Source organism: Papaver somniferum, chromosome 2, assembly GCF_003573695.1.
Source record: "Papaver somniferum cultivar HN1 chromosome 2, ASM357369v1, whole genome shotgun sequence".
Classification (NCBI taxonomy): domain Eukaryota; kingdom Viridiplantae; phylum Streptophyta; class Magnoliopsida; order Ranunculales; family Papaveraceae; genus Papaver; species Papaver somniferum.
The window spans coordinates 205,358,013-205,368,948 of record NC_039359.1 but is presented as its reverse complement, the minus strand read 5'-3'; the positions used below and the strand labels follow the sequence as shown (position 1 = coordinate 205,368,948).

General features: G+C 35.8%; 1 protein-coding gene across 1 annotated transcript; it reads right to left on the bottom strand.

The window, feature by feature from the left end:
• Positions 1-5,823: 5,823 nt before the first annotated feature.
• Positions 5,824-6,384, bottom strand: LOC113352638. Its single transcript, XM_026596436.1, has one exon. It carries the CDS (start codon positions 6,382-6,384, stop codon positions 5,824-5,826), a length of 561 nt encoding a protein of 186 aa, XP_026452221.1.
• Positions 6,385-10,936: the final 4,552 nt, after the last annotated feature.

Below are 10,936 nucleotides of genomic sequence, written 5' to 3'. Positions count from 1 at the left end.
TTGCATATGATCTCTCATTCTGAATTTTTATACAACAAGGATCCGGTTATTGGTTTCTTAGAACTTTTGGTTGCTTATGTTTCCCATGGATTAGGCCTTATACAAAAGATAAACTTGTACCCAGAAGCAAGGCCTTATAATTTTTAGGTTATAAAAATCATCCAAGGGGTGTAGGTGTATGGATTCTATCACTGGAAAAACTTATGTTTCAAGACATGTAGAATTTAATGAAGACAACTTTCCCTTTTTATCTAATGGTCAATCTTCTACTTGTAATTTGGAGATGTTACACTCAACAATACCCTCTGTGTCCAATTCCAACACTTTACAGGATATCATTTTTTCATCTCCAGCATCATCCACTTAGAACCCTACATCATTATCCTCCGCCAATTTCAGCTCCAACACGAGTTTCATACAACATTTCTGCAATACCAATTTCTTCAATTGCTCCTTATTCATCTGTAACATCTTATAATAATACAAATTCAGCATCTGTCACCTATGATATCTCAGCTACTTCTTCTCTTTCTATGACCACCAGATCAAAAATGATATCTCCAAACCTAAAGTGTTTCTTGCAACTAGACAATTATTACCTGAATCTTATATGAACATAGTTCCATCTAAAATACCTAGCACTTTTTCTCAAGCAAACAAGAACCCAAAATGGAAAACTTCTTTCATAATGATAAAAATGCTCTAGATGCTGCTGGTACATGGATCTTAGTTCTTCTCATCCATATCAAAATGTTGTTGGTTGTAAATGGGTGTTTAGGATTAGAAAAAATGTTGATGTTTCTATTGATATATGCAAAACAAGACTGGTTGCTAAAGGTTTCAATCAGCTAGAGGGATCAGACTATACAACATTTGGTCTTGTGGTTAAACCACTACTATCAGACTTGATTTATCTCTGGCAGTGAACTCCAGTTGGACTCTCAAGCAATTCGATGTCAATAATGCATTTATTCATGGATCTCTCAAATCTGTATGACTCAACCTTCAGGGTTTGTTGATGCTGCACATCCCGACTATATCTGTAAACTTCAAAAATCCTTGTATGGCTTAAAGAAAGCTCCAAGAGTGATGAAGGGAGATTTATGGAAACTAAATCTATTATTTTCCTATTTTATTTGTATTTTATTAATTATATTTTTAGCCTAAAAATAATTAAAATTCGAATTTATTAATTAGGGTAATTTTAGAGTAGTCTAGAAGTTTATTTTAAGAGTTTTAATAAGTTAGGAAAGGTGCCTAAAGGTAGTAGATACCTTGGGAAATAAGTTTTTGATATTTCTATTAAGTTTATGGTTTGTTTAGGGAGAGTTATCTATATAAGGAGCTCCAAAAACGAAAATAAATAGACTCTTTTGATTAATTAAATTAAGTTTTTGATGCTAAACTTTGTTTAATTTTATATTAATTTTTATTTATAGTCTGGTTCATCTTGAGGTCTAAATAATCATCTTATCCATAGTCGTGATTTCTCGGAATTGCGAGGTCTGGATCATTAGTTCATAGTTGTTATTCTTCGAAATAATTTGAGGTCTGAACAATCTATCAGTTACTTATATATTTTCATTCCGCTGCACTTCATTCCTCTGTGACAATTATCATCTTAAAACCTTTCCGATCTGCATCAGTTGGTATCAGAGCCTAAATAGAAATAATTAGTTCATAGTAGTTATTCTTCGGAATAAAAATAATTAATAAAATAAAAATAAAAATAAAAATAGGAAAATAATATATTTAGTTCGCATAAATCTCCCTTCATCAAAGAGGCTGGTATGAAAGGTTAGTTGATGCTTTAGTAGCACTTGATTCCCAACCTTCTTTAGCTGACTCTTCATTATCCATTCACTACTCCAACTCTCAAATCATTATCATTTTAGTTTATGTGGATGATATTATTATCACTGGTGGTTAGGTTTCCTTCTGCAACCATATTATCTCAAGCTTGCAAGGATAATTTCCTCTCAAAGATTTAGGTGAACTACACTATTTTCTTGGCTTGGAAGTCAAAAGATATGATGATGTATTTTCCTGTCTCAAACTAAATATGCACTTGAACTTATAGAGAAAACAAATTTAGTAGGTATCAAACCTTGATTTACAACTTATCCTGCTTCTTTCAAACTTACTCTCACTGAAGGCGAATTACTATCCAATCCTACTTAATTTAGATCCATTGCGGGTTCGCACTTCAATATCTAACATGGACAAGACCAGAGATTTCCTTTACAGTCAATCACGTGTGTAACTTCATGCACTCACCAACTCCTTATCATCTTCAAGCTACTAAAAGGATATTAAGATATACTAAGGACACACTTGGTCATGGCATTTTCTTTAAGCAAGGTTTCACAGCTCTCCAAGGTTATACTGATGCAGATTAGGCTGGAGATCCAACTACCAGAAGATCTACTAGTGTTTATTGTGTATTTTTTTGGAAGAAATCATGTATCATGGTCATCTAAGAAGTAAGCTATTGTTGTCAGGTTTAGTACTGAAGCTGAATACAGATCTTTAGCCTCTGTAGCAACTGAAATTGTTTGGCCTTGTCAGCTTCTAAGGAATTTACATTTTTTTTTTCTGATTATCCTCTTCTAATGTGTGACAAAAAACTTTCGATTTCCTTAGCCTCAAATCATGTGTTTCACAGCAGGAAGAAACATTTGGCGATAGAATTTCATGTTGTTACAGAATTTGTTCACAACAACTCTTTGCAGGTGATACGTATGATCTATATACCTTGGTAACTATTATTATAGAGGTGGAATTCAGAATAATAACAGACAGAAACTTAGAAAAAAAAAACAAAAAATAGTAATTCGAAGAAATATATCTTCTCCATATTATGAACAAGAAAACGATTTACAATTCTCTCTTTGTTACGCTCACAATCTCTCTAAATATTAGTTAACCCTGAGTCTGCTAAGCTTACCTTTAACAATAAAACAAGTATTTGTCTACAAGCTTTCTCTAGGTATGTGTCTAGTTAACAACCAAACCTCCCTATTTATATACTTTCACCCTAATAAACCGACAAGGTCTTCTATTAGGAATCTATTTTCTAAAATAAGAGTGTTTCCTAAAACAAAACTCTTTCCTAACTTGAAATTCTGCCCAAATAAGTTTTCCTTCCTAATTTAGGATTCCTCCCTCAAGTTAGCTTGAGGTTTACTAATTTCCTAAGAGGAGTAGGGATACACCTGTATCATGGGTACCTCTTTTAAGAACTTGAACTTATGTGAAAGTTAAAAATGCAGGCTAGGGAACTCAAGATTCCTTTTTTGTTTGTTAAACCACTTGGTCTTGCTGGGAACTTGATCTTTACATCCAATTAGAAAAGCTTCTTTCTCTTCTTGTTGTGTTTTGGTCACTCTTCGATCCAATATGCAGTCTTCCTTTAGTGGTTCCTCTCTGTCAAACCATAAGTCTTCTACCTGTGGTAAGATCATAGTGTCGTCGCCGTCATCGTCTAGTAATGATGGTTCAAACAACTTCAAGTATTAGACATTTATAACCTAGTACATTCCTAGATAAGGTGGTAAATCCAGACGAAAGGCATTGTCACCAATCTGATCGAGAATACGAAATGGTACATACCTCAATGGATTCAACTTCTTACCTTCCCCATTTAGTTGTTCCTTACCTAATTTTAACCATACCAAGTTACCAATACCGTTACAAGGCATTTTTTTCTTTGTATTTGGTTGTGACTTCTTTAATTGTGCTTCAACAGTCATGTGAATCTGAGTTATCTTCTCCAAGAAATTTTGTCGTTCACATCCTTCCCCCCCCCCCCCCCCCCCTTGAGATGTCACTAGAACATACTAGATCGAAAGGGCTGGGTGGTAAGTAACCGTAGCACGTATCGAAAGGAGATTCCCCCGAAGAACTGTGAACTGATTTATTGAAAGCAAAATGTAGATATGGTAAACTCTCATCCCAAGTTTTAGGATGCTTGGAATTATATCCCCTGAACATGTGAACCATAGTCCTGTTGACCACTTCTGTATGTCCGTATGTCTCTGGATGAGAAGTTGTACTCTTCTTCAACCTAGTGTCCATCATCTTCCATAAAGAAATCCCAAAAGTGACTAAGGAATCAACTATCCCTATCAGAAATAATCGAAGTAGGTAAACCAAAATGCTTCAGCACATGCTCAAAGAAAAGCTTTGTTGCACCATCTCCCGTTACCGTCCTTGTACATGGAATTAATGCAATCGTCTTACTGAATTGGTCGACCACAACGAACCAGTAATCATAACCAGACTTGGTCTTTGGTAACCCACCAATAGAATCCATCGAAACACTCTCCCAAGGCCTTGATGGTACTGGTAATGGTAGATATAACCCACATGTCATGTTGGAAGGTTTAGATGTACTACACAACTTATACCCTCTAACCAACTTAGCCACATCATCTTTCATATTTGGCCAAAAGACATAACGACGAAGGTTAAGAAGAGTTTTATTCATCCCAAAGTGTCCAACAACTCAGAATGTGTGTGCCTCTCTCAACCATTGTTAACGATCTCCATCTGGAATGCAAAGTAACTGACCCTTGTATAAAAATATGTTACGTCCCGGAGTTCAAACTCGCCTTTCAAACCACTCTTTACACATTTTAACACCTTCTTGAAGTCTTTCCTAGATGCATATGACTCTGCATACTCTCGAGGAACAATCAGATGAATTCTCATGGCCACCATTAATGCTCGGACTGGTGGTCGAGATAACATATCAGACAATTTGTTTGTTACTCCCTTCTTGTATTTAATGAGAATGTTGAAAGTCATCAAGCAAGACATCCACTTCATGTGTTGGTATTGTTGTAGTTTCTTCTGTGCGTGTAGATACTCTAATTGTTTTCGATCTAAATGTACCATTCATTCTTTACCTAAGAGGTATACTCGCCAATACTTGATACATTGATATAAAGCATAAACTTCTTTGTGATAAGGTGTGTAGTTCTTAATAGCACCTTAAAGCAATTTTGAACGGTACTCTACTGGTTTACTATCCTGCAAATATACTCCTCCCATTGCATAGTTAGAAGCGTCGATCTCAACTTCAAAAGTATGTTGTAAGTTAGGTAACGCCAAAACCGGTGCTTCTGAAATCTTCCCTTTTAGTAACTGAAAGGCGTTTCCATGGGTTTTCTACCATTCAAACTTTACCTTAGCTCCCATCAAACTATGTAGTGGTTCTGCAATAGTCAAAAATGCCGGATAAACTTACGCAAGTATGTGAAATCCCTTAAGAAACTCCTGATTTCACTTAAAGTACTAGGTCTAGGCCACCCAGGAATCACTTCAACCTTCCTTAGATCAATCTTTCGTTGTCCACCACCAACAACGAATCCGAGATATACCAACTACTCATTTCAAAACTCACACTTCTTTTCGTTCAACTTCAGCTGGGCTCATGTAACACTTTAAACACCTTATCAACGTCAACGAGATGCTCTTCCAAGTTCTGTTGTATACTAGGATATCATCCAAGTAGACAATCACAAAATCTTCTATAAAAGGTCGTAACAAATCATTCATCAAATACACAAACTTCGCTGGAGCACTACACAAACCAAAATGCATCACTAATATTCGAATAAGCCTTGTTTGGTTTTGAAAGCAGTCTTCCGTGTATCATCTTCTCGGACTTTTATTCACTTGGTGGTATCCGGATTTGAAATATAACTTTGTAAAGACTTGATATTTTTCCAACTGATCCATCATGTCTTCTATCCTAGGTAGAGGGTAATGATTCTTGATAATGATCTTGTTCAATGCTCAATAATCAATACACATACGCTAGCCTTTATCTTTCTTTGGTACCAACAACATCGCTGATCCACAAGATGAAGCACTTGGCACTATCATTCCTAATTCTAGAAGTTCCTGAACTTGTCTCTTGATCTCATCAGATTCCTCTATGGACGTGCGGTAAAAACCTACATTAAGTAAATACCTCTCCCCGCTCAACATGATCGCATGCTCCACACCCCTCTTTGGCGGTAAACCCGTGACATCTAAAAATAACTCTTTATATTTCAACTTCAACCTTTCTAGGTCGTCTTCTTGTTGTGTATACAAGGATGGTAAAAAGAAAACTCTACTCGGCTTCTCTTCAAGAGAACGGATCACCAGAAGAATAAATTTTATGCTAGCATTCACCAACCGCTTAGATTGAGTGGCTGTGATCAAGCTTGCTCCCTCCAGAGGAGAATATATAGGCCGAATCACTAAACTTTCCCCATCTTTAGTGAAGGTATAATTTTGTTTCCGCCTGTGCAGAGTTGCATCTCTATCCCATAGGTAAGGACTACCTAGTACTACCTGACAAACATCCAAAGGGACTACGTCGCATGTCATTTCGTCAATGTATGACTCATCTAGAGCAAATTTGGACGTGCACTGCTGTATAACTTGTAAGCTTCCTTCCCTTTGAAGCCATTCTAAAGGGTATGGTTTTGGATATTTGAAAGTCTTCAATCCTAACTTCTGCACCAATGAATTTGAAAGTAAATTCTCCTGACTTCATGGGTCAATAACAACATCAACTAGTGATGTTTTGACTTGCATATTCACTGTGAAGAATTGCTCCCTAAGATGAAGAGGAGTGTGGTACTGATTCAGGGCTTCAAAACTTAGTTTGCTTTTATATTCGATGTATTAACTGATTATGGGTATGGGTGTTTTTGTATCTCCACTTATTAAAGTTGATGGATGGTCATTCATGAAAAATATGAATTTCTTTTTTCTTTTATATATGTTTTCTTCTTAAAACAGCGGTATAAAAGAGGTCTTTCTTTTGCCCCTGTCATAAGAGAGAGATTTTATTGGGTTCAGTTAGTCCTTGGACTTCTTTTGAATTTTGGGCGACTAGTGCTATGTTCTTGACTTCTTTCCTCAGCAACCTTTTGGGTTTTAGATGAGGGTTCTTTAACCAACACTTGTCGATAACGTGACCTGTTTGCAATGGGTGCAAGTCAAACCTTCCTTGTAAATAGACTTCCCTTCTTCTTTTCTCCTTTCACCTCCTTTCATAGTGGTACCTCTAGATTTCCCCTTATTATTTCCCTTTGAATCAGATTTCTTTAGCCTTCCTTCAATGGCATTAGCTTTTATACTTGCTTCAGCAATAGTATCAACTGAAAACATCTTCAAGTCCTTCCGTATATACTCATGGAACCCGGAGATATAGTTCATATATATAACATAACTCCCAAGTCTAAATCCAAAACCATAGCTTGATTCTGAAATTCCGAAATATATTCTTGCACAGTTTAGTTGTAGGACTGCTTTACATTATACCACTTGAATCATCTATCCTCAAGGTAGCCAACCAGATAAAACTGTTTCCTTACAACTTTCTTGAATCTTTTCCATAACAATACTCCCTTACCTAGGTTTTTCCTTTGATAAGCCTTCCACCAGGTTAGAGCATGCTTTTGTAGCTTCAATGCTGCAAAAGCAATCTTTTCCTTTGAACCATATTCAAAGAAAGAGAAATACGACTCTAAACATTCAATCCAATCATCCAATTTTTCTACATCGATACTCCCATCGTAAAGTCGAATATCAACATGAAAATCAATTTTCAGATTCTTACCATGAAGTTTAGTTGATGTAGGACTTTTAAGAAACTCACTTTTCTTATTTTCTTCGTCCTCATCTTCTTTCTCTTCTTCTTCTTATTTTTCCTCATCCTCTTCATCCGAAGCTTCAGGTGAAGGTGTAATCCTTTTCTTCGTCTCTGGCTTGGGTGTAGGAGAACGAATACGTTCAGTCAATTCTTCAAGGATGGTTTGAATCGACTTCATGTCTATTTGTAGCGTAGCCACCTTTTCTTCCATAGTTTGTGGTTCGCTTGCTTAGGATCATCATCTGACTTCGTCATCCTTGATCTCCTTGTTCTCCTAACGTCTTCTAGCTTCTCGAGTACCTCACCAATCTTTATGTGGAGAGATCTAGTGAAAACCATAAACCACAGGGATCTACCCTAAAAACTAACCTTTCTCTGATACCAACTTGATACGTATGATCTCCATACCTTGGTAACTGTTATTATAGAGCGGAATTCAGAATAATAATAGACAAAAACTTAGTAAAACAGAATACAAAGTAGTAATTTGAAGAAATATATCTTCTCTAGATTATGAACAAGAAAACGATTTACAATTATCTCTTTGTTATGCTCACAATCTCTCTAAATAGTAGTTAACCCTAAACTGTTTGCTAAGCTTGCCCTTAACAATAACACAGGTATTTGTCTACAAGCTTTCTCTAGGTATGTGTCTAGTTAACAACCAAACCTCCCTATTTATAGACTTTCATCATACTCAACCGACAAGTTCTTCTATTAGGAGTCTATTTCCTAAACTAAGAGTGTTGCCTAAAACAAAACTCTTTCCTAACTAGAAGTTCTGCCCAAATAAGGTTTCCTTCCTAATTTAGGATTCTTCTCTCAACTTAGCTAGAGGTTTACTAAGTTCTTAAGAGAAGTAGGGATGCACCTGTATCAGCAGGTTCAGTATATTTCAATGATGCTCAAGTTGTTGATGTGCTTACAAAAAGGTTGGCTACTTCCTGATTTGAATTTCTGAAGAACAAGCTCAAGGTGCTGAAGCCTCTTGTGCTTGAGGGAGGGTGATTGAGACAGTGCTACTATTTATTTTCTCCTACAGCTCTTTTATCTTTTACACTTCATTTACTTCTGTTTATCTGATTAGGATAAACGTAACTGACAGAGTATACATGTCCCTGAATTATTGTTTATGTGTGTCTGTCTAGCTCGGACCTTAGAAGGAAAATTATCCTTCCTGGGTCTGTCCCTGCTTTTGTGTAATGAAATTGTTCTCATAATTTCATAACAACTATATCCTCCTTTCGAGTATAATTTGCTTTTGTGTAATGAAATTGTTCTCATAATTTCATAACAACTATATCCTCCTTTCGAGTATAATTTCCACTTTCCCTAGGAGACTTAGGTTAAGGGGCAAGTCAATAGCTGCAGAGAACTGCTTCCATTGCTTCAAATTTATTTCCCAATTATCATGTGCTTAATGACTTTTTACTAGCCAAATGAACTCCATATAAGAAGATAGCAGGGGGAGATATTAATATGCCTTAATATCGTTGTCGGGCTACTTTAATTACTAGTCCTTCAGAACAGTACACTGTTACAGGTATATATGCCAATCAGAGAACACAACTAGATCGATGGCCAAGGATTGATTTTATGATTCATTGACATAAGAATGGACCTGCTTTTCATCACCATAAAAGCTGCTATTGTTGTATGGCACCTGATGCACTGTGACATATCATTATGTCTATTTACTGATGAATATGTTTTTGGTCTAAAACATTTAATGATGAATTTGATAGTTGTTCGTACTGTAAAACCTTCAAGTGATGCACATGGACATGAAATTTTGATTATAAAAGTTTCGCAGCGGACGGAAATCCAACACGCGAAATTAATCGCCAGGATAGGCTTCATGCATATGATTTAGCTCAAATACATTAGGACTGATGCTTATGGAGGAATGAGCAAGTAAGCCCTACGATCCAGTGATGTGCAGGGTACATGAAATTTTGTTTTTGACAAAATTTTCATCGGCTGAAATTGCAACACGAGTAAACAACAGTAGGATAGGTTTCATGCAGATGACATCCCTTTTGGAGTGTAATTTACGACTGCCCGGGGAGACTTGGGTTAAATTGTAAGTCAATAGCTACACCGAATTGCTTTCACAGTTATCTGCATTAAACGGAGGGACAGAATTACCTTGACACCTTGTGGCTGCTACTTGCTAGCTTCTGATTTCCCAATTGCCAACTTTCTCAAGTGCTTCTGGAGTCTAGACACTTAGTTCGTTCGTTTACTAATCCTTCCAAGTCCTCTAGCCAAATGAACTCTATGACAACAGGCCATAATATCTTTGTCGGGCTATTTTTATTAGTACTACTACTCTACTAGTGTATTATTTTCTCCATGATTAAAAATAGAAATTATTATTGTCATGTATAACAGTGTTGATACCGGTCTATATATGCAAATCGGAGAAGACAGCTAGATCAATCGATCAATGGCCACTTATTGATTATTGATTTTATGATTCATTGATTGACAAAAGAATGGGCCTCTGCTTTCGATCATCATAAAAGATGCTACTGTTGTCCGGCACCTGATGCACTGTGATCGATATATCATTATATCTCTATTTCGAAAATAAAATACATTTTTCTTCTGAAACATTCAATGATGAGTTTGATGGATGTTCGTACTGTACGTATACTTGTAAATTGGTTCCACCATGCATAAACTGTCAGACAGACACATTATTGGAAAGAAAGAAAACTATGTATAGTTGTATACTATAATTTGAAGTCAATCTGTAGCTACTAAAAATATATGTGGGAATTAAGTGTTTGACCCTCCCTCGCTATTTCTTACTCAAATGACCGTTTGACTTAAAACTTAATTTTAAAAAAACTAACCCATTTTATTGAAATGACCCATAAAAAAGAAGGAGGGTCATTTGGATAAAGATGTTTGATGATGTTATCAAATGATAAATTATATCCTTTAAGAGTATAATCGTCATACCAACTTAAACATAACACGTCTCACAAGTCATACGTAAGATTTCGACAAATTTTATATATTTGGAAAACTTTTTGAAAAAGCTACACAACAAGCGTGAATACAACTATCAAATTTTCATTTCATGAAATTTTTTCTTCTCTAAATATTTTTTAAAATTTTCTTCATATTTTGTAGTGTGCAGACGATATGCACACTAATTTTATGTGCAAAAAATATACACACAGATTTCTGTACATAATTTTCTAAATTTTCTTCATATTTTATAGTGTGCAGGTAATATGCACACTGATTTTATGTCCAGACAATATA